At 35.5% G+C, this 23096-nt stretch overlaps 4 protein-coding genes and 1 pseudogene across 9 annotated transcripts; 3 read left to right on the forward strand and 2 right to left on the reverse strand.

Moving 5' to 3' along the window:
- The first annotated feature begins 262 nt into the window (after positions 1 to 262).
- LOC106407664 (transcription factor bHLH27) lies at positions 263 to 11385 on the forward strand. The gene is made up of 5 exons (XM_013848535.3): positions 263 to 481; positions 578 to 743; positions 2168 to 2455; positions 2542 to 2712; positions 11172 to 11385. Exons 1-5 carry the CDS (start codon positions 402 to 404, stop codon positions 11259 to 11261), a joined length of 795 nt encoding a protein of 264 aa, XP_013703989.1. The 5' UTR covers positions 263 to 401; the 3' UTR covers positions 11262 to 11385.
- Positions 11386 to 11554: 169 nt separating this feature from the next.
- Positions 11555 to 13038, reverse strand: LOC106408556 (annotated as a pseudogene).
- Positions 13039 to 13542: 504 nt separating this feature from the next.
- On the reverse strand, positions 13543 to 14306 carry BNAC07G42260D. Its single transcript, XM_013849303.3, has one exon. It carries the CDS (start codon positions 14141 to 14143, stop codon positions 13646 to 13648), a length of 498 nt encoding a protein of 165 aa, XP_013704757.1. The 5' UTR covers positions 14144 to 14306; the 3' UTR covers positions 13543 to 13645.
- A 1110-nt stretch (positions 14307 to 15416) lies between these two features.
- LOC106408978 lies at positions 15417 to 16498 on the forward strand. Its single transcript, XM_013849670.3, has 2 exons — positions 15417 to 15779; positions 16177 to 16498. The coding sequence occupies exon 1, from the start codon at positions 15500 to 15502 to the stop codon at positions 15770 to 15772; it is 273 nt and encodes a 90-aa protein (XP_013705124.1). The 5' UTR covers positions 15417 to 15499; the 3' UTR covers positions 15773 to 15779; positions 16177 to 16498.
- Positions 16499 to 18593: 2095 nt separating this feature from the next.
- Positions 18594 to 22904, forward strand: LOC106410694 (subtilisin-like protease SBT2.6). 6 transcript variants are annotated; one of them, XM_013851252.3, is made up of 10 exons: positions 18594 to 18800; positions 19289 to 19508; positions 19634 to 19778; positions 19865 to 20262; positions 20332 to 20427; positions 20518 to 20590; positions 20673 to 20958; positions 21033 to 21358; positions 21682 to 21949; positions 22032 to 22904. In XM_013851252.3, the coding sequence occupies exons 2-10, from the start codon at positions 19342 to 19344 to the stop codon at positions 22721 to 22723; spliced, it is 2451 nt and encodes an 816-aa protein (XP_013706706.1). In that variant the 5' UTR covers positions 18594 to 18800; positions 19289 to 19341; the 3' UTR covers positions 22724 to 22904. The 6 variants fall into 6 exon arrangements, with proteins under 6 accessions (XP_013706706.1, XP_022561784.1, XP_013706707.1 ...); XM_022706063.2 differs by lacking the exon at positions 18594 to 18800 and adding an exon at positions 18940 to 18958; XM_013851253.3 differs by lacking the exon at positions 18594 to 18800 and adding an exon at positions 19037 to 19176.
- The last annotated feature ends 192 nt before the right edge of the window (positions 22905 to 23096 follow it).

A 23096-nucleotide genomic window follows, 5' to 3' on the forward strand; every position in this document is an offset into this window, starting at 1 on the left:
TATACTTTCTATGATATTTGACTCTTTTATACCTTAAATTTATAGTTGTACTATTTTGTATGGAACCCCCATAAGACTCGAGCATATTGTTGTAAGTAAAAGAGAAAGATGCCACAGTTTCTGGTTTTTCTTCTTTTTGGGACAAAATAAATCATTTTTCTTAGATCTCTGAATTGAACGGTCAAGATCGTGTATTATTTCAGGAGATTAAGATCCTACATGTCCCACGTGCATAAAAAACTGCATCATCTATCTCTCTCTTTCAGAGTCTTTTGTCTATAAAAGCCTTTCGGCCCACACTTGTTTGAAGACAATACACTTACTCAAAAGACAGAGAGATAGAGCAAAAGAAACCTTCCATTTCAAGAAAGCATCATTCTTGTTTGTTTGTGTGTCCGAAAATGGAAGATCTCGAAGATGAGTACAAGAATTATTGGGAAACCACAATGTTCTTCCAGAATCAAGAACTCGAATTCGACAGGTATTTTTAGAACATAGTAATATCTTTTTTCTTTTTGTTTTTTTTGTTTGTTAGTTAGTCATTATACATTAAATGAGATTTGTTTAAATGATTTAGTTGGCCGTTGGAAGAAGCGTTTTCGGGTTCCGGCGATTCGAGTTCGCCGGACGGAGCAGCAACCTCTCCGGCTTCTTCAAAGAACGTTGTCTCCGAGAGGAACCGACGGCAAAAGCTTAACCAGAGACTTTTCGCTCTCCGATCAGTCGTTCCCAACATAACCAAGGTGTGATTCATTCCATATTAATTTTATTCAACCGTCTCTTTTATTTTATTTTTTATCCAAATAATTTAATGATAAGTTTCGTCACAAGCAAATATTTTCTTGGGTCAATACAAATTAAATAATCTAGTGAACTTTTCTCTTCTTTCTTTTAGAGGCAAACAAAACCATTGTTATAGTTAAACCAGATTTTGATCCTCTGAAACCATATCAACCGAAACTAAAATATGATTTCGTAAGGGCATAGGCATCTATGGATATATTAAAGAGTATATTAAGAATAAACAATAATACTAAAAGATTAAAAAAATAAGAGAGAATACGAAAAGGTCTCTCATATAAAAAATTATTTTGATTAGTTTCAAATTTTGAAAGGGTTTCTCATCGAATGTGAGTGGCGGCATCTCCAACCCTACTCTATTTTTTACTTCAGACTCAATTTTGGAGTAAAATCTTCTCCAACCCCATTCCATATTCAACTCCAAAATAGAGTAATGACTAGAGTTACTCCATCTCCACTCTATTTTTTCCTCTAAAATAGAGTAAAAGTGAATATGCAGTAAGAAATGCTCCAACCCAACTACATATCCCACTCCATAATGAAATTTACTTCATAAATTAAGTAATCTATTTTTTGTTTGTTCATCACTCCATTATGGAGGAGAAATGGAGTAGGGTTGAAGCAATTTTACTCTATTTTCACTTTTACTTCATTTTGAAGGAAAAAATGGAGTTTTACATTGGAGATGCTCTTATGGAGTAATCTCACCCATTACCTCATTTTGGAGTTGAACTTTTTCTATGAAATGGTCCTTTTAATAATTCGGTAAATTATTTTCGAAACTACCAAAATCGATGAAGTATTATTCAAACGGAATAGATGAGTTTTTTTAATCTTGTGGGTCAAAATTTTGATTGATAACATTTGTACTTGTTGAACTTGATATATGCACAAACAATGAGACCCAATACATAATTCAAATTACAAAACAAAACTTTGTTTTTTCTTTATGTTTTTTTAATGCATACAAATATTTTTGAATTAGAAAAATTGCATATGATAAAAACTGCACGAATTGAAATTGGAAGATAATCTCTAGTTGTATTTTTAATGATAAATATTTAATTTAAATAAAATATATTATTATGGAAATTTTGTAAACATAAAATAGTTGAGTTAATTGTTAAATTTTTATAAGTTGAAAGTTTTACTAACAATTATTAACTAAGTAAGAAAATGAATATTCTTTTTAGAGTAAAAAATGGAGTAATACATTGGAGTAAAACTCAACTCCATTTTGGAGTAAAATTTGGAGTAATACATTGGAGATGCTCTAAGTACCTTGATGACATAGTTTGTATACGTGTAATATGATTGATCAGATTTGGATTTACTTCAATTATGTTTTTAATACATGTATACACAGTTGGACAAGGCATCTATCGTCAAAGATTCGATTGATTATATGCAAAAACTTATTGATCAAGAGAAAAGATTAGAAGCAGAGATCCAAGAGCTGGAATCACGATCAATATTGGTAGAAAATCCTACAAGAGATTACGAATGTATCAATAATTTCTTGGAAAATCAGCAGCAAGATCTCTCAGACAATAATGTCACGAGATCAAAGAAGTTCAGGCAGATGGATTACAATACTTCTGGATCATCATCAGTTGCTAGAGTACATAATCAATCCCTCATTGAAGTTCTCGAAGTAAGTAGTATGCATCTTTGTTATGTTTTTGTTTTGTATATTTACCAATAGTAAAATTTGATTCCAAATTTTTATAAAATGAAAAGATGAAGGTGACGTGGATGGGAGAAAGGACAGTGGTGGTATGCATAACATGTAGCAAGAGGAGAGAAACAATGTTGCAGCTTTGTAAAGTGTTGGAGTCTTTGAATCTCAACATTGTCACTACTAACTTTTCTTCCTTCTCCACTCGTCTCTCCACTACACTCTTCCTCCAGGTAACTTTCGCTCTTTCTGTATCTCTTTTTATTTTTTACATTTTCAGAAGTGTATATTTGGTGAATTTACTATATTTGTGTTAATTAGCACAAATGTAATGAAACATATATCATTGTTTGAGGTTAAAGTTTGAACTCTATACAACGTAATTACATTTTTTAAATGTCTTGTTTTGGTTCATACGCTTATTTTGCCGTGATCGAATTAAGTTATATGTTTTTTAACAAAATATACTTATATAATCAGTTAAGAACATTCTATAGTTGCACAAAAAAAAGAACATTCTATCAAAAATTGTTTAGACTGGTATTCTGATGTTAATTAGCTATAAAACTAGCTGATGGCACTTGCCGCCCAAACATATTTGTCCATTTATTCGGTCACAATTATTCAGACTTTTCGATATTAGTAGAAATATATATTTAATTTATAGCAAATTTAGACCTTAATATATTTTTCATTTTGGTAATTTGGGAGAAAAAAAGTTGTCGCCTGACGGCACGTAGACAAGTCCTTTCAATCAATCAATTAGGTGATAAAAGTATAAAACATATGACTAAATAGTCTAAACATGCTTTAGTAAAAGTGGATTCATCATTGGTTAAAGGAAATTGCTTGTTCTTTCTGATTAGTACAAAAGAAAAATTGTTGATACTATTATAACATAAACTTTGAAATGATCCTCCACCCCTTTACCAACTGAAGCACTATGATCATCTACTCATCAAGCACTATGATCACCCACTCATTTACCAAATCAAGCACCATCTTTGATATTTTATGCATTGTTGTTCACTATAAATACCATCACTCATCTCACTCTTTTGTACACCAAAAACAAGAACAAGAGTTTATAATCAAAGAACCATTACATCTTCTTCTTCTTACTTATAATAAACTCTCTCACTCATAGTAGTGTTATTTGCTTCCTACGGGTATTAAATTCTACTCTTATTTAAATTTCTCGATACTATAAATTATAAGTTATTTCATAACACGTTATCAGCACGATCACTCTGCGATTCGGTAAAATTTATTTGTATCATTTATACCCTGTTATAATGGTCGGTATACCGCCTCTACTATTATTTATATCATGTTATAATGGCCGGAATACCGCCTATATTATTTACTAGTAATTTAATTTATTTATTGGTCGGCCGAGCCGCCTTATATCTTGTTTATTATTTATTGGTCGGCCGAGCCGCCTTATATCATGTTTATTATTTATTGGTCGGCCGAGCCGCCTTATATCTTGTTTATTATTTATTGGTCGGCTGAGCCGCCTTATATTCTGTTTATTATTAATTGGTCGGCCGAGCCGCCGTATAATTTATTTATTATTCTGCATTGATCGGCTGAGCCGTCGCATGATTTGTTGTCATATAACATAAATATTTCATTGTCATAATTTTTCACTTTTATGAAATTTTATAGATTTGATTGACCGTTTAATACGATATTTTCACACTAATTTTTGGTGCACTCGATTTAACCCAACGGTCACAAATAAAATTTTTCAAAAATTTCCCCTTTCTCCAACGGTCATGAACAGTAATTTTCATCCATAAATACAACTCATTTTCACTTCATTTCATCATCCAAAACATTTCATCTTCTCTCAAAAATTTCAAATCGCTCTCCTCCGATTTTTCAAGAAAGATGATTCGCGCACTTTTGTTTTTATGTGCCATTTTTATTTGTGTTTCTATTTATGGTTTATTCGATGGAGAATTTACTCCGAGTGAATTTAAGATGATTATCGGTTTAATTTTATTTACATCGCTTCTCCTTGTAATTGCTTGTATGGTTAATGTAAACGGTTTTTAAATTATGAAGTTCTAATAAAATTATTATTTTGCGTTTTACAAATGGCAAACGTCGAGAAACTCCAGTTCCCGGCTCTGAAAATAACCGGCGAAAATTATGTCAGATGGGTCACAAATGTGAAACCTTATCTTGTAATAAAAAAAAGAAATATAACCGAAGCGATAAAAGTCGGTAACAAATCGCCACCCGAGTATATAGCCGAAGCGATAATCTTCCTGAAGAAGCATTTAGATGAGAATCTAACTCACGACTATGGAGACGTTGAGGACCCAGCCGTATTATGGCAAGCCTTGAAAGACAGATTTGATCATCAGAAGGAAATCAATCTCCCTCACGCTCTTGAAGAGTGGAAATGTTACAAATGTGGATGTAAAGGACATTGGTCCCGTACATGTCGTACTCCCCCACATTTGTGCAAGTTATATCAAGAATCCATAAAAGGAAAGGCTAAAGAGATGAACCTCACGAAAAACGTTGAAGGGACCTCATACCTTGAATCCTCTGATTTCGCAAATGAGCTGGACTAGAATACTCTTGAAGAGTACGGAAATGTTTCTAATAAGACTGCTGAATAGTCCTCATTTCTAATATATAATAATTATGTTTTTCAAAGAATAATGTTGTTTTAACAACAATATATGTATAATTATTGTGTGTTTTCTTTATATAATCAATGAATAAATTTCACGTTTCACTTTTATTTAATGTTTATGATAATTTCAGAAATGGATCAAAATACTAATGGAGCAAAATCCAAGAAACGGATTCGTGAAATATGCATACCAGATAGTGGAACAACGCATACTATTCTGAGACAAAAGAGATATTTCTCTGATATAAAACCGACAAGAATTGTCGTCAATACAATATCAGGTCCTGCAGACGTGATTGAAGGAACTGGTAAAGCAAACTTTACTTTGCCGAATGGAACAAAATTTTCCATAAATAATGCTTTATATTCTCCGAGTTCTAAAAGGAATTTGTTGAGTTTTAAAGACATATATCTTCACGGATATGATACTCAGTCTGCAACTGAGGATGGAAAGAAATACATGTATGTAATTTCTGAAAAATGTGGCAGAAAACACATATTGGAAAAGTTTCCAGAACTTCCTTCGGGATTACATCATACTTATATCGATGAGATCGAATCAAATCTTGTAGTAAAACGGAACCCAGAAGAGTTCACGTTATGGCATGATCGCCTTGGCCATCCAGGCAGTACAATGATGCGTAGAATCATAGAGAGCTCACATGGTCATTCACTGAAAATCCAGGAGATTTCTCAAGGGAATAAAATGACATGTGTTGCATGTTCTCTAGGAAAATTGATCGTAAGGCCATCGCCAACCAAAATCGAGAAAGAATCACCAAAGTTCCTTGAAAGAATTCAAGGTGATATATGTGGACCGATACATCCACCATGTGGACCATTCCACTATTTTATGGTATTAATTGACGCATCCAGTAGATGGTCACACATTTGTCTATTATCATCTCGAAATGTGGCATTTGCGAGATTTCTAACTCAGATAATCAAACTGCGAGCACAGTTTCCTGATTATACTATTAAAAGAGTTAGACTAGACAACGCTGGTGAATTCACATCCCAAGCATTCAATGACTATTGTATGGTAATGGGAATTGAAGTTGAACATTCGGTTGCTCATGTTCATACGCAAAATGGTTTGGCTGAATCTTTAATTAAGCGTCTGCAATTGATTGCAAGACCATTGATCATGAGATCAAAACTTCCAACCTCTGTATGGGGACATGCCATTTTGCATGCAGAAGCACTCATTCGGATCAGACCGAGTGCATACCATAAGTATTCCCCACTTCAGTTAGCGTTTGGTCGAGAACCAAACATTTCCCACTTTAGAATCTTTGGTTGTGCGGTATATGTGCCTGTAGCACCACCACAACGAACAAAGATGGGACCACAAAGAAGGTTGGGAATATATGTTGGTTGTGATTCTCCATCAATTATAAGATACCTAGAACCACAGACTGGTGACGTATTTACAGCACGTTTTGCTGATTGTCATTTTGACGAAAATGTATTCCCAGTTCTAGGGGGAGAAAACAAAAATGTTGGAAGTGATATAAAATGGAGTGTACCATCATTGTTATATCTTGATCCTCCTACTAAAGAGTCAGAACTAGAAGTTCGACGAATTATGCATTTACAGAGTATAGCTAACCAGCTACCTGATGCATTTGCAGATACCAAGACGGTAACTAAATCTCATATACCAGCTGCAAATGCTCCTGCTCGTATCAAAATGCCAAATGAACAAGAAAAGGAGGATGACACACGAGAGCCAAAAACACGCCTGAAGCGTGGTAGACCTGCTGGTTCTAAGGATAAGAATCCTAGGAAACAGAAGAAAGCTGAAATATATGATGCACCCAAAATAGCAGAAAATATTTTGGGAGAAATAAATGATAAGGACTCTGATGAATCAGAGCATCATGAATCGAAAGATAATCATGAGATTTCTATTAATTACATCCATAATAAAAGGATATGGAATAGAAATGAACAAAATGATCTTGATGATGCTTTCTCATATATCGTGTCAGGTGAGGTAAATGAAGATACCGATGATCCAGAACCGAAATCCATATATGAATGTCAAAAGAGACATGATTGGAATAAATGGAAAGAAGCAATACAAATCGAACTTGATTCGCTTAACAAACGAAAAGTGTTTGGATCTATTGTACTCACACCTGAAGATGTGAGACCAGTTGGGTACAGATGGATTTTCGTTCGAAAACGAAATGAGAAAAATGAGATTACAAGGTATAAAGCTCGCCTTGTAGCCCAAGGATTTTCTCAAAGACCTGGTATTGATTATGAGGAAACATATTCTCCTGTAATGGATGCGATCACATTTAGATTCCTGATGAGTCTAGCCGCTGATAAAAATCTTGAGATGCGTCTCATGGATGTTGTTACAGCTTATCTATACGGATCATTAGATACTGATATCTACATGAAAATCCCTGATGGATTTAAAATGCCAGAAGCATTAAGTTCCAAACCTAAAGAGTTATGTGCAATAAAATTGCAAAGATCATTATATGGGTTAAAACAATCTGGACGTATGTGGTACAATCGTCTCAGTGAACATTTAACAAAAGAAGGATATGTGAATGATCCTATATGCCCATGTGTTTTCATCAAGAAAACAACATCCGGATTTGTGATAATCGCGGTATATGTTGATGATCTAAATATTATTGGAACTCAAAAAGAAATACAAAAGGCATCAGACTATCTCAAAGGAGAATTTGAGATGAAAGATCTTGGACAGACACAGTATTGTCTTGGCCTACAAATAGAACATTCACAAAATGGTATATTTGTGCATCAATCCACATACACTAAAAGAGTGTTGAAACGATTTAACATGGATAAATCAACTCCTCTTAGCACCCCGATGGTCGTTAGATCACTTAACATTGAAAGTGATCCATTTCGACCACCTGAGGAAAAAGAAGAGATACTTGGTCCGGAAGTACCATATCTAAGTGCAATTGGAGCGTTGATGTACCTTGCAAATTGTACACGGCCTGATATATCATTCGCTGTTAATCTTCTAGCAAGATTTAGCTCATCTCCAACACGAAGACATTGGAATGGAATTAAACATGTCTTTCGTTACCTACAAGGGACTATTGATTTAGGCTTATTTTACCCTAAGGATTCAAATGGTCAAATGGTTGGTTTTGCAGATGCAGGATATCTTTCAGATCCACACAAAGCCCGATCGCAAACAAGATATGTTTTTACTATCGGAGGCACTGCTATATCTTGGCGTTCTCAGAAACAAACGCTTGTGGCTACCTCTTCAAATCATGCTGAGATCATCGCACTCCATGAAGCAAGTAAAGAATGTGTATGGCTAAGATCTATAAGCCAACACATTTGTTCAAGTAGTGGGATTGACAAAAGTACGGGGCCAACTATTCTATATGAAGATAACGCGGCATGTGTTGCTCAAACGAAGGAAGGATATATCAAAAGCGATAGAACCAAACATATACCTCCGAAGTTCTTCTCATATACTCAAGAGCTCGAGAAGAATAAAGAGATTGAAGTAAGATATGTTCGATCATGCGACAATGCAGCCGACCTCTTCACATAATCACTCTCTACTTCGGTATTCAGAAAACATGTCCATAACATTGGAATGCGTCATCAGAAGGATCTATGATTGCTCAATCGAGGGGGAGCTTACGTAGTTGTACTCTTTTTACCTAACTATGGTTTTTCCCATTGGGTTTTCCTAGAAAGGTTTTTAACGAGGCAACAAAGACGTTGAGCGAGAGCGGAGAGTGACACCGGTTCCCAAGGGGAGTATTACGAAACTTAATTTAATACAAGATGGATGATCAAGGGGGAGTGTTATAAGATAAACTTTGAAATGATCCTCCACCCCTTTACCAACTTAAGCACTATGATCATCTACTCATCAAGCACTATGATCACCCACTCATTTACCAAATCAAGCACTATCTTTGATATTTTATGCATTGTTGTTCACTATAAATACCATCACTCATCTCACTCTTTTGTACACCAAAAACAAGAACAAGAGTTTATAATCAAAGAACCATTACATCTTCTTCTTCTTACTTATAATAAACTCTCTCACTCATAGTAGTGTTATTTGCTTCCTACGGGTATTAAATTCTACTCTTATTTAAATTTCTCGATACTATAAATTATAAGTTATTTCATAACAGATACAACCCAAATTAGCATTTTAGGGAAATCACTACAAATTCAGAAGGTAAAGGTTTAGACGGACCCATTTAATGACCACTTTGTTCAAACATTTCTCCACTAAGTGGTCCTTAATTGACACTATTACACCGTAAGTATATTTATTTAACACTCTTGGTTATATATTTCAATAATCAATAAACTAAAGCTTCAATTATTGAGGTGGCCTCGAGCCCATCACTTCTTTTTGAATTTTGCATTGACTTTTTCTAGGGGTTAGATTCTCTCAAAAGCTTACCTTAATCAAATTTCTGTGGAAGTCATTAAGTGCATCGTGTCGCATAACGCGTCGTCAAAAACGTATAGCAGCATCTGAAAAACGTGGCTATTTATAACCCTCACACGCTTTTACATTTTGTCTCTTTCCTCTTACAGTTTCGCACGTGATTTTCAGAATTCAAAAATGTCATTTATGTTACAAACTTTTTTTAGTTAAATAAAAATGATTTTTCACAAAGTGTTATTTTAATGATTTTTGGTTAAATAAAAATGTCATTTCAGAATTCAAAAAAAAAATTTACATTTAAATAGCGAATGTTATTTTAATTTTTTTGGTTTTATAAATAATTTTATTTATTTCAAATATTATTAGTTAAATAGGTGTAACTAATAAGATCATAAGTATATATTAATTTTTATTTTAATTTATGTAAAAAATGTTAAATTAACAGTTTTTTTTTTTGCAAAATGAAAGAAATAATAAACGATTAACAATATTTACCTATGCTATTCTCAAATTATGTCAAATTTTCATGTGTTTTAACTTCAGATGAAATGATTCCAAATATGTTTAATGCAACGTATAATATTTTATTTATTTATTTTATGGAAAGCTATAGTAGTCCTAGTGTAGCCCCTTTGTTATTATTCTTTTTGACAAAATTTATATTAAAACAAAACTAAAATATGAGGTATTTTAATCCGTAAACCCAATCTTTTTCTTTTGTTCTGGGTTTTTGGTAGTTCTTATGTTTGCTATATTTAGTTTTAATAGTTCAGTCTATTTTTCTTATTATAGTAGTAGGACTTAACATTCTATTTCTTACATAATTGATTATAATAGTCTGTTGTTGGTTGGAAAAACAATTACTACAAATGTGAATATTTCGTGAATAAAACGAATATAATAATATTGTGTTGTGTTCTCCCACATTTATAATATTTTAGCTCTAATAATATAATCAGACGCTAAAAATACAGTAAAGTAGACTATTGAGAAATGGATTCATGGAAATTGGGGAGTTGGTGAAATCTTACTCCGATAATTTTTCCTAAAAAGTGGATCATTTCATTTTCCGACCTGTCTTTATATGTCGTTTTCAAATCACGTAAAGCAATTATTCACCTTTTTGTTTCCACGAAGAATAATTATATTAATGCCATTTCTCAAAAAATAAATAAATAATTATATTACGTACGCTTGTAGTATATATTATGTTTTATAGTTTTCTTTATCGAATTATTCTAAGATTAAATTATAATAGTCAACTTATATTGAGATTTTCTGTGATCGTTAGGACTTTTAATTTTGGTTAAAATTTGATTTTGTTCAAATTTTCAATAAAAAGAAACCAAAACTTTTTCAAACCAAGCTACATGTTTTCTTATATATAATGAAGTATGTCAGTCAATCAGTCTTGGGTTCGAATGCATTTTACAACGAAATACTGGTCGTTAAGTAAAAACATAAACATCCTAAATTTTATAACCTAGACTGAGTTTGGACTTCAAAATTAATTTATATTAGAGGAAATATATTGTATGATGTTTTTTTTTATTTGTGTCAATATATATGAACGGGATTTTAAACTATAATGCTGAATTTTGCAGGCGGATGAAGAAGAAAGGAGTACATTAGAGACAAAGATACAAACGGCAATCGCAGCTTATAATGATCCAAGTTGTTTTATCAACTTCTAGTTTATTTCTTTGTACTAAAACCTGTTCTTTCATGCAATAATATTTGTGAAGAGGTATTGTTTTGTGTGATGGTACTATCGTAATGGTGTTTATTCGAGCTTTAATTTTACCTTCTGTTTGCCAATGAGAAAGTTTTAGATCAAGAAACAAGTGAAGTAGATTCTCCTCTTCCCATTTCTTCTCAACCAAGCATTGAGTTTCCAGTAGCTGAGTCTGTTGATGAAGCGGACAAGGAAGATAGAACTGTGGTTGTAAGTAAGGAGCGTACTAAGGTTGTACCAGGAAAGTTCCAGTGGTTTTGGAAGTTTGGACGCAATCTCATTATATATATAGGTATCCTATTTTTGTACTGTAAAGTATTGATTCTTAGAGCACAGAATAAATAAAGGAAGTCGCATACATTAAGTTGTTGAAGATTTGACTCTAAAGGTTAAAATTCTTCCTGAGTTGCTTCTGTTGAAGAAGTGTGCAGAAAGAAAAAAGATTAGACTCTATGTTGTGGAAGCCAGGGAGTAGTGATGTTATGAAGCCGAAAACAATCATCTGAATCTCTTTCACTATCCCCCACCATTGATTCCCTTGTTGTGCTGCATCCACATTTTCGTTTGCGTTTGCTCTGTTCCTGTTGTCAGCTCCATTCTCTTGTCCCTCTGCACAAACAAATTGCTTCTGCATAAGTTGTTGCTGTGATGACTTCAGATAATAACCATGGGAAAGAGAGAGAGATTGCAAGAAAGTAATATATTACCGGGAGCTGCATCTTCGTTTAGTGGCACTGCAGCTGCTGCAGGAGGATCATTATCAGCAGGTCGATTAGGCCGAGGTGGCGGTGGCACTGCTGCTCTATGCATACCTTGTGAGAGCCATCGCACAAACGGTGCAAGAGCTCCAGTCTGGTATCTGTCAAGTTCCCCAACACCAAACAGAGATCAGAATCTGATAGTGGCTGTAATCAGATCTCAGATAAAAAACCAGATTCTCTAAACACTTACAAGTAAATGATGGTGGCGAAGATCACAAGAACAGCGAGCCTCTGTCTCGATCCATCAGCAAGCTTGAGTATAAGGAAAATGTAAAGCTGGAAGGCGATCTCGAATCTCCGTACCACCACTTGCCTCTGATGTGCAGGCTGTTGCTGTTGGTCTAGCTCTGAACCCTGCCCGGCTTGCGCTTGGTTCTCTCTCCCCCACCCTCACTCTCATTACTTGGTCTAGCTCTGAACCAAAAATATAAAAAACCCATCAACCCCAAAAGAAAAGACACAATATCAAAGCCTATAAACTAAGTGATTTGACCTAAATGAGGCAAAAGGATCAACTTTGCAATTACAAGATCAAGAAGCCTATAGTTTTCTACACTTACAGTCATCTAAAGTATCAAACTTTGATGTTAATTCTTATGGCTAACCAATGAATATGATTCCAAATCAAACAAACCTACCTGGGGCTTGAACACAGCTACTTCGCCTGAAGAAGAAGAAGGAGGTTTCTGTAACGCTGCTGAAGAAGAAGTGTCACCTTCTCGGATTCTTCCGCCATCTCTCCGAAGGATGATTCTGATCACTTCTCGCCGAGGAGATGAATTGCTCTGCTCATTCGCAGCTCCTCCAATTATATTTGGACACGTCATCGATACTATTTAATTTTGCATTTCTGTATAAATTGCACACAGACTCCTCTTCTTTACAAACTTAACTAATTTGCACCTAGTTATTTGTTTTGTGCTCACTTTCCAGTTTATCAATCCAAATCCGGTTTGGCTTTTGTTTTGTACCCAAATAAAAAATCTGACTACAATTCAAATTGAAGATTGGTTTGGTTTAACTAAAAGGAGTGGGGGCCGTAAACATGAAGCAACAAATTTATGAATTAGTGTTTAGACTACTGTGCACACCTATTACCAAATTTGATGTTGATAACGGTTAATGGCTGCCTGAGATTTTGGGGGCTATAGACGATTTAAGAAAGATTTCTATAGTTTGGAGGTTTAAATTTTTTTTTTACAAATTTTGAGCCTTATTTATGCATACATTTTTTTCAAAAAATTTGGAGGTTCGAAGCGAATGTTTTATCCGGCTTGGCCCAAGACTCTGCGTTGACATAACCGATGCTAGTGCCACAAATTTGGATGATTATGGCAGTGATGACATGATTAAAGCAATTGTACAATTCATTATCACATCAAGGTATTCTATGGGCCTGCGAATGGATTGAGTTGTGTGACTTGTGAAGTTGAGACAATGGTGGAATTATAAAGGCTAATTTCCACGTGAACCCATACATTTCTCAAAACATATTCCATGTAGAACTTTTTCTTAACCAATTTTAAAATACTAAAAAATAGAAAGAAACACAAAATGGAAAAGCGAATAAAAGGTAACTTTATTAATATAGATCGTCGCCACCGTAACGAGAGAAGTTAAAGGGAGAAGCGATGCGATGTATAACAATGGAAGGAGAGACGAACAAATCTGGCTCCGAGACGACCACACCGTCGAGCGTAAAACCCGAAGCTGAGTTGTTGGTTACAAGGATGGAGTTTCCAGAGAGAAGCGTCGGGATGCGAGAGAGAGGCTCCATGAGGCTAATGTTGTAGAAGTGGAGCAGCTGTGGGACGATGTGGTAAGCAGCTACGAGCGGTGACGTTGCGTTGATTCCTTCGACCGGCGTTTTGGGGAGGAAGAGGGTTGAAGTGAGAACTTGACCGTGTATCTCGTCGTTTGTTGCGAGGAAAGCTGGGCTCCAATCTTCGAAACTTCCTCCGGAGATCATTGCGTCGATGATTTTGAATATGAGTTTGCCTTGATCGGATGCAAGCAAGGTGGAGGATGTAGTGGTTATGATGAGGATGAGGACTAGAGGGAGGTGCTTGTTGCTTGCCATGAAAGAAATTAGATGAAACCTAAATTTCTTTAGGGCAAGAAGATATGGTGATTGGAAAATTGTTGGAGTGTTTGAGGTTTTTTTTAATTTGTTTATTTATTCATTTAGGAGAATAAGATGGGAATTTTAAGGTGAGGAATAGTAGTAGTTGGATCATGTAAACTAGGATCATGTAAACTAGTTTTGTATTTGGTTTTGTAGTTGGACAATGCAAAAGCTGTAGTATGTTTTCAAGTGCATTTTACATGAGTCATGGCTGATTTGAACTACAATTTTGAGATTTTTTTCACAAAATATAGCAATATGATTAAATATGAATCTATATTGATGATGCATGTTAATGATGGGATGATGACTGCAAGACGATACTAAACATCTGTGATCATAGTGATTTTAGTATAACACTTGGTACTGTTTTCACTCCATATATATATATTTGTGACACTCTCTACATTATATATTTTAAAGTAGTGAAACCCATGTTTTAAAAATATGCCGCCTAGTCGTCTAGGCGCTACGCGTCACTCTTCCGCCTCGATTTATACCAAATCAGTTTAAAAAATCGGATATCCGATTTTTTCCGCCTAGACCGTCTAAATGACCGCCTAATCTATTTTTATTTATTTTTTTATTTTTTTTAATAATATTGTTATTTGTTTATTTGATCTAAAATTTTATAAATATCATTTACATTCATAATTTTGATGAAAATTATACTATATTAAGTTTATATATTCTATTTGGGTGCTTTATACAATCTTAAACATGAAAATGTATTAATGTTATACACAATTAAAGATTAACATGTTTTATAATATAGTAAACCATCTAAAAATTCCGCCCCGCATAATTTCTGATTAATCTATGATTTTCTCTTTAGGCGCTAGGCCCAACCTGACCGCCCGACTAGCGCCTAGCGCGTTCCCGAACAGGGAGTGAAACTCTATTATTTAGAGGTAATTTTTACTCTAATGTATGATTATATAATAAAATTGTTATAGTTTGTAGAAAAATATAGAAAATTGCTATTTTCACTTTTATTTATAAAAAAACAAAATAAAATAGTTGGTGATTTTTGCTCGAATGTGTAACATTTTTATAGAAAAAGGTTGGAAATACTCTAATAATCAACAATTTATCTCCGGTTTATCGTTCAGAACCGAACAAACCAGTACCTAACAATCAATCTAAAACCAATTTAAAATTATCAAATAAAACCAAATAAAACCAAAACAAAAAAACCAAACCGAAACTCCCTCAGTTTTATTGTCAGCTTGTCTCTCGATCCCCAATTCGTGGATTAGGTTTTAACTTTTATACATCTCGTCGCGCAAACAACGAATCGAGATAAAAAAAATGGCGATGAGGAGAGTATACAGCGAGATCAAGGGGAAGAAGGTGAAGGAGCTTCCCGCCTATTTCAAATCGTCGTTTTCGACGCAGTCCGTGAAGACGTATGTGAAGAAAGGTCTCGATAACTACAACGACAAGTACATCCAGACCAGCTCCGTCCAGCCTCTCCTCCATATCTGTTTCGGAGGCATGGCCTTCTCTTACCTCGTCGCTCTCCCCAACGAGCGTCGCCACCTCGAGCACCAGCAGCATGCCAAGGAGCACGGTGGCCATTGATCTCCAGGTCTGTTTGATTGATTGCATTATCGTTTATACATCTTTTGTGATTTGTATCTGTGAAATAATAGATTTTTAAAGTTAAAGCTGATTTTTTTATTTATTATAAGAAAATGTTTCAGTTGATTGGTTTGATTATAAAGGATTCATCTTTCGTTCTTTGTATGTAGTTTATTAATTAATTTTTATCGTAATTTTTCTGATTTCATTTGATTTGGATGTGTAATGTTTAGTTTTATGATCTCTTTAGGTTCTTGGGCAGTTCTGTAATGACTAACATCACATAGATCTCTTTTTGTTTTTTGGTGTTTGATGGTTATATGTGAAGTGATACTGTTTTTTTTTTTTATCATTGTATCAGTTTCTAATGAATGGTGTGCTGTTGCTTCTGTTTATGAATGCAGATGTTATTTTCTGCGATGGTGACGACTGAAGATTGCATGTCTTGTTATTTCTTATTTTCCTGAATCTCCTGGATTGATATTATTGTTGATCTAAAGGAAAACCTTCTTTTTTTTTTTTTTTTCAAAATTGAAGGTTGATATTGATGAATAATGAAACTGTTGTTTTCTTTTGATCGTAATAAGCTGTGGATTCAGCATTTCGTTTTGTCTTATTTAAGTGTTTCAGTTTGATCTATTTGATACTTGGATCAAAGTAGAACATAATGTATAATCGATTATTTCACTATCTATCTGAGAAATATCAGAAACCCGTTGCAACTTATAAGTTATGACATAACATTTTTGGTTGAAAACTTGAAATCTCGACTGTCCTCTGCGCACATCTGCAATAAAAGTCGACTGCCTCTTTTACCAATAATATTCTTGGGACCTTCGAACAACCGAAGGTAGTTCTGAGATAGATTAGTCACTAGAGATGGGCTTAGGGTGGGCTTGCTTAGTGAAAAACTCTTCTTTCTTGGAGAGCTACTTTGTTAAAATAACTTAAGCCCAAGCCCGAATTGACTCTATTTTAGAAGTTTTTTTTTCCTTTTTGTAGAAGTTACGTCTAGTCGAAAGCACTTTTGGGAGTATTATCATAATATGGTGACATATCTTCACGGGAAAGCCAAAGCATCTTCACCTTTCTCATCATGACACTACTATTAAGCTATACATCGCGAATTCACGATAATTCCGTCTTTTATCAACATAGCCAAGACGAATCTTCATTGTTGTCTTCTAGCATTAGTTGTTTTCAAGCAAATGATACGTTGGTTAGGTTCTATGTTATAGTACATTGAATAATTGTGTGTATAGATAGATGAAATAAATTCTCGATTAAATAGCATTTTTGTCGTCACACCTAATTCAATATAATCAATAAATGTTATGTGGACTTACGAAAAGTTAGCTGTCACGATTTCGCACATTGCAAATTGATTCTACTACCCCTTTTGACCGAAAGGCAGTTCAAAGTTTCTCTGATAATCATCAGCAACTGTTTCCATAATCAATGGCAAAAAAATATAATAAAATAAATATATTTTCTCTTGAAAAAATCAAAATTTTTAGAATTTTGTCAATACAATTTGTTTGGCAGTGCCAACAAATGTAATAATCAAGAAAAGCTAAACACAAATTTAACAATTGTGCTGTTGTATATTTAACTGTAAAACACTTTATTTCTCTTTGTTATCTAGTTAAAAGTTTTTTCTCTTTGTTTTGTAAATTGACATATCACAAACATGCATAAAATTAACACATTCATCTATCAATCATTTGATGATGCAACTATATTAGTGATGCAACTGATTTGTAAGAAAATAAACAAACTCAATACTTTTATACAACTAGAGGAGTTCCGTAATAAAACTCAAATTAATCCTAAAAACCCTTCAAAATTAGTTTTCGTTGCCGCTTAAGATTTTGCAAGATAGCATCTTTAATCTATAACATTTGGTACCATCGACGGACTTATGAATATAGACGTGTTATATCTCTATTAATAGTGTGATAATGCCGGTGAAAAATCCAAAACAAGTTCAGCTTATATATGCATAAGCTCTTGACATGTCGACAAAGAAAAGATTAGGCCATAAATAGTTAATAATGAAACGCTGTGGGAAGTTTATTTGGTTGGTGCAAGAGAACTTAGAGAAGGAATCAAATGTTTTGGACAAGAAGAAAGGTCACATGACACATGATGTGTTTCAACTACACGACATAGCCCTCCCTCACATGTGCCTTTGGATGCTTAACTTTATACGACCACGTATCAACTTACTTAACTACATTACAAATACTTTCATATTGACAAATCAAAGCTTAGAACTTAGTCAAATAACATATGATTTTTAAAACTACTAATCCAAATTCTCAGTTGAGTCTCTTACAAACTATCTACCATTTTTCTCTTCATAATTATGTCATATAATGGAGTAAAAAAATGCTCAATGTAATCCAAAAAGAAACCCAATCAAGTGCTTGAGTTTATAATGCTTTTGGAGGGAAAACGCGTTATGTGATTGAAACATGAATTCTAATAAAAAATCATTAACATTTTACTTTATGTCTGTCTAGATAAATTAATGATTTCTTTTAATAACGTTTTCTACTTTTCTTTACGGATCATCAATTACTAAGTCAAACTCTCTTTTGCTATCCCTCCTTGGACTTTTCTTCTCAAACCTCTTTTGCTACATTACATGTATATATTAATTAAAAACATAAATATTTTTTAAAAAAGTTACAGATGTGCCCATTATCCACGGTTCGTTGTCTGCTTGACATTGAAGAAAAACAATTAAAATTTAAAAGGGTCTAATAAAAAGAAGAAATAAATAAAATTAAAAATAAATAATAAAAAGAACAAAAACCCTAAATCTCAAATTCCACACACACACACACTCTCTCTCTCTCTCTTTCCATGTCTCACTGACAACTTCACACTTATTTTACATTGCAAGACTCTTTACATCAGATTGGTATCTATCAGCACATCTGATGCACGTACAGTGACTAAATTTGGAATCTTTCGTCGGTTTGATCCAAACCGTAAATCTCACCGTTTCGTGAATCGGAGAGTAAGTTCTTAAAGTTTCTATCTTTATCCTTTTTTGGCTTTTATATCCCATTCAACCTTCAATTCAAATCAAGATGATCCCTTGCTTGTAAGATTTGTGAAAGTGTGTTCATTTTTCTTCTTCTTATCTCAACTACATTGATGTGTTGCTTTGTTTTGGTATGTTTATCTACTACAGTATCTCTGTCTTTGTTTCAAGTGGGGTTGGTTAGAGTTATCCCCAAAGTCTCTATCTTTGGAGTTAATTGGGAGTGGGCTTTTTCTTCATGTGCGTGGTTCCTCTCTAAAGTTAAAGCAAAATCAGATCTTTTTAAAGTTTTGTCCTTTATCACTGTGGAAGAGAGCAAAACTGTTTGGACCTAAGCTCTAATGAGTGTGTGAGATTGGCTGATCAGTGTTATCTTTGAATATTTATGTAGTGGTCTCTCTCAAGTGACTGTTTCAGGGATTCTCTAATCCTGTTCATTGGATCTTTTTTTGATACTGCAGATTTAGTCTATAGCATAACTAAGCTGGTGCTTACTTTGGTGAGAAGAGGCAAGATGGATATGCTGTGTAAAGTTCTCGTCTTTTTCGCAATCTTCTACTCTGTAACGGCAGAGATTTACATTGTGACTATGGAAGGAGACCCAATCATAAGTTACAAAGGTGGTGTTAATGGTTTTGAAGCAACTGCTGTTGAATCTGATGAGAAAATCGATACCACGAGGTACCCTGTGGCCTGTGTTTTCTCTTCTTTCAAGCACAATCTTATTAACAGCTAAGCTTCTTAGTGGTTATTGATGTGTATCACAGTTCCTTGGCATCTTCTTTAATGTTGCTTGCTTGTCACAGTGACTTAGTAACTTCCTATGGGCGTCACCTTGAGAGGAAACACGATATGCTTCTCGGAATGCTCTTTGAAGAAGGATCATACAAAAAGCTCTACAGCTACAAACACCTCATCAATGGATTTGCAGCTCATCTCTCCCCTGCTCAGGTGAAACCTGATTCAAGATTTGTCTCTACTACTTTCATTTGAGTATGTATCTCGTAGTTGCTTACACCATTCCTCTACATTAGTAGGCGGAGATGCTTGGCCGCTCGCCCGGTGTGAAGTCTGTGAGCAGAGACTGGAAAGTGAGGAAGCTCACCACACACACGCCGCAGTTCTTGGGCCTACCGACCGATGTCTGGCCGACAGGTGGCGGTTACGACAGAGCAGGAGAAGACATTGTTATTGGCTTTATAGACTCTGGGATTTTCCCACATCACCCTAGCTTTGCATCTCACCATACCTCAGTGCCTTATGGTCCTCATCCTAGCTACAAAGGCAAATGCGAAGATGATCCTCGCACTAAGCTTAGCTTCTGCAACGGGAAGATCATAGGAGCGCAGCATTTCGCCGAAGCTGCTAAAGCTGCTGGCGCGTTTAACCCTGATGTGGATTTTGCTTCACCAATGGATGGTGATGGGCATGGAAGGTTCGTCTTTAGAGCATTTAAGTTTTGCTTAGTATTATTGCTTATTGAATATGGTTTGGCCTTTTTCAGTCATACAGCAGCTATTGCAGCTGGGAATAACGGTGTTCCGGTGAGGATGCATGGGTATGAGTTTGGGAAAGCAAGTGGGATGGCTCCTCGTGCTAGGTTAGATAGATAATTTCTAAACTGATGGCTTTGAACGCGTTCTCTTTGCGTGTCTTTATAAGTGAAATGCTGTTTTTGTTGTTGTTGCAGGATTGCTGTTTACAAAGCTCTCTATCGGCTTTTTGGAGGGTTTGTATCTGATGTGGTTGCTGCCATTGATCAGGTAAAGCAATAACTTAGCACTGTATGATGAGATGAGGCTCCCTCTTTCGAAACTCTTTGCTTATTTGTTCTGTTCTGAGCAGGCTGTTCATGATGGAGTTGATATATTGAGCCTCTCGGTGGGTCCAAACAGTCCTCCAACTACCACAAAGATAACGTTCTTGAACCCCTTCGACGCTACGCTTCTTGGAGCTGTTAAAGCTGGTGTGTTCGTTGCTCAAGCTGCTGGAAACGGAGGTCCCTTTCCGAAAACTCTGGTTTCTTACAGCCCTTGGATAACTACTGTTGCTGCTGCAATCGATGACCGCAGATACAAGAACCATCTCACCCTTGGAAATGGAAAAATGCTTGCAGGAATAGGCTTATCTCGTAAGTTTTTCTCCTTTTTCTATGTTCTGCTTTGTGGAACATTCCTTTATTTATACATGTGTGTGTTTGTGCAGCTTCTACTAGGCCTCGCCGTTCGTACAAGATGGTTTCAGCTAATGATGTTCTGCTTGGTTCTTCTGGTGTGAGATACAATCCGTCGGATTGCCAGAAGCCAGAGGTTTTGAATAAAAAGTTGGTTGAAGGAAACATTCTGCTTTGTGGATATTCGTTTAACTTTGTTGCTGGTTCGGCTTCCATCAAGAAAGTTGCTGAAACTGCTAGGCATCTTGGAGCCGCTGGTTTTGTTCTTGTTGTTGAGAATGTTTCTCCAGGAACGAAGTTTGATCCTGTCCCTTCTGGCATTCCAGGGATCCTCATTACAGATGTCTCCAAGTCAATGGTAAATACAATTTCTAGGCTTCAGCATTTAGTTTTTGGTTTGGTTCCGGTTTGGCTTTTTCGGTTTTTTTTTTTTTTTTTGATTCTGTAAATATAAGAATTGTTCAGTTGTTTATGAATTTTGGTCCGGTTATTTCGGTTTTCAGTTCTACAGATATAGAAACTGTTCGGTTATTTATGAAATTTGGCTCGATTTCAGTTTGGTTATTTCGGTTTTCGTTTTGTTAACAATGTTAGGAATCAATTAATATCGATAAAATTTTGGGTCCAAACAGTTGGTCCTATTTTTCTCAATTTGGTATTGTTTTTTATTTTCTTCTGTAGGATTTGATTGATTACTACAACGTGACAACATCAAGAGACTGGATGGGAAGGGTGAAGAGCTTTAATGCTGAAGGAAGCATAGGAGACGGTTTGGAACCCATTCTCCACAAATCAGCACCTGAAGTGGCTCTGTTTTCAGCTCGTGGACCCAACACCAAAGACTTCAGCTTTCAGGATGCTGATCTCCTCAAACCAGACATTCTTGCTCCTGGCTCTCTGATCTGGTCTGCTTGGTCTCAAAATGGAACAGACGAGGCTAACTATGTCGGTAAGCATCTGCTCAAACCCTGTCCGAATCATACATTTAAGTACACTCTTGTTTAGTCTTATCTACTTCTACTATTGAGCAGGCGAAGGATTTGCACTAATCTCTGGCACAAGCATGGCTGCACCACACATCGCGGGCATAGCTGCACTGGTGAAGCAGAAGCATCCTCAGTGGAGTCCAGCCGCTATCAAATCAGCTCTGATGACGACTTCAACGGTCATGGACCGAGCAGGAAGGCCTCTCCAAGCGCAGCAGTACTCTGAAACAGAGACGATGACGCTTGTCAAAGCAACTCCGTTTGATTATGGAAGCGGTCACGTCAATCCAAGCGCTGCTCTAGACCCTGGTCTCGTCTTCGATGCAGGCTATGAGGATTATTTAGGTTTCTTGTGCACCACGCCAGGTATCAACGCTCACGAGATAAGGAACTTCACGAACACTCCCTGCAATTACAAAATGAGACATCCTTCGAACTTCAACTCGCCGTCTATAGCCATCTCTCATCTGGTGAGAACACAGACCGTGACCAGGAGAGTGACGAATGTTGCGGAAGAGGAGGAAACTTACACGATCACATCGAGGATGGAGCCATCCATTGCTATTGAAGTGAGTCCTCCTGCGATGACGCTTAGAGCGGGAGCTTCTAGAGAGTTCTCGGTGACTCTAACGGTGAGATCGGTGAGTGGAGTTTATAGCTTCGGAGAGGTTACGTTGAAAGGAAGCCGAGGGCATAAAGTGAGTCTCCCAGTGGTTGCCTTGGGACAAAAGCGATGAAGAAATGAATGTGAGGTTTTTGTAATATTATTATTGTTATTTTTGTAATACGCAGTAATAATAATAAAAAAAAGTTAGTTTTGTCTGAGTAAAAGAAGGAATAATACAGTTTGTATAATTAGTAATATTTGTTTGTTTTATAAGAACCTTGAGGAGATAATAGTAATATAATTATATGATATAGTTATCTTTCTACTTCTGGTACCATATTTGTTTAGAAGCGTAGCATGCAAGTAACCGAGTAGGTCATTTTGCTCACGATCTACTTGGAATTGCTCACAAGTGCAAGTTGGCTTAAGCAGTTGTAACGTTCCACTTCACAGATGGAGCAGAGCTGTCGCTAGATGTGAAGACCATTTTCTTGAAGGTTTGC

This window comes from Brassica napus, chromosome C7 (genome assembly GCF_020379485.1).
Source record: "Brassica napus cultivar Da-Ae chromosome C7, Da-Ae, whole genome shotgun sequence".
NCBI lineage: Eukaryota > Viridiplantae > Streptophyta > Magnoliopsida > Brassicales > Brassicaceae > Brassica > Brassica napus.

What these genes read in the sequence shown, in the direction of transcription:
- BNAC07G42260D (XM_013849303.3), bottom strand. Translation starts at nt 14,143, where the DNA reads ATGGCAAGCAACAAGCACCTCCCTCTAGTCCTCATCCTCATCATAACC.
- LOC106408978 (XM_013849670.3), top strand. Translation starts at nt 15,500, where the DNA reads ATGGCGATGAGGAGAGTATACAGCGAGATCAAGGGGAAGAAGGTGAAG.
- LOC106410694 (XM_013851251.3), top strand. An exon ending in GGGATGGCTCCTCGTGCTAG is followed by an intron (nt 20,428 to 20,517) that starts GTTAGATAGATA and finishes TTGTTGTTGCAG; the next exon opens with GATTGCTGTTTACAAAGCTC. An exon ending in TGCAGGAATAGGCTTATCTC is followed by an intron (nt 20,959 to 21,032) that starts GTAAGTTTTTCT and finishes GTGTTTGTGCAG; the next exon opens with CTTCTACTAGGCCTCGCCGT.
- LOC106407664 (XM_013848535.3), top strand. Translation starts at nt 402, where the DNA reads ATGGAAGATCTCGAAGATGAGTACAAGAATTATTGGGAAACCACAATG. An exon ending in CAAGAACTCGAATTCGACAG is followed by an intron (nt 482 to 577) that starts GTATTTTTAGAA and finishes TAAATGATTTAG; the next exon opens with TTGGCCGTTGGAAGAAGCGT. An exon ending in CCCTCATTGAAGTTCTCGAA is followed by an intron (nt 2,456 to 2,541) that starts GTAAGTAGTATG and finishes TAAAATGAAAAG; the next exon opens with ATGAAGGTGACGTGGATGGG.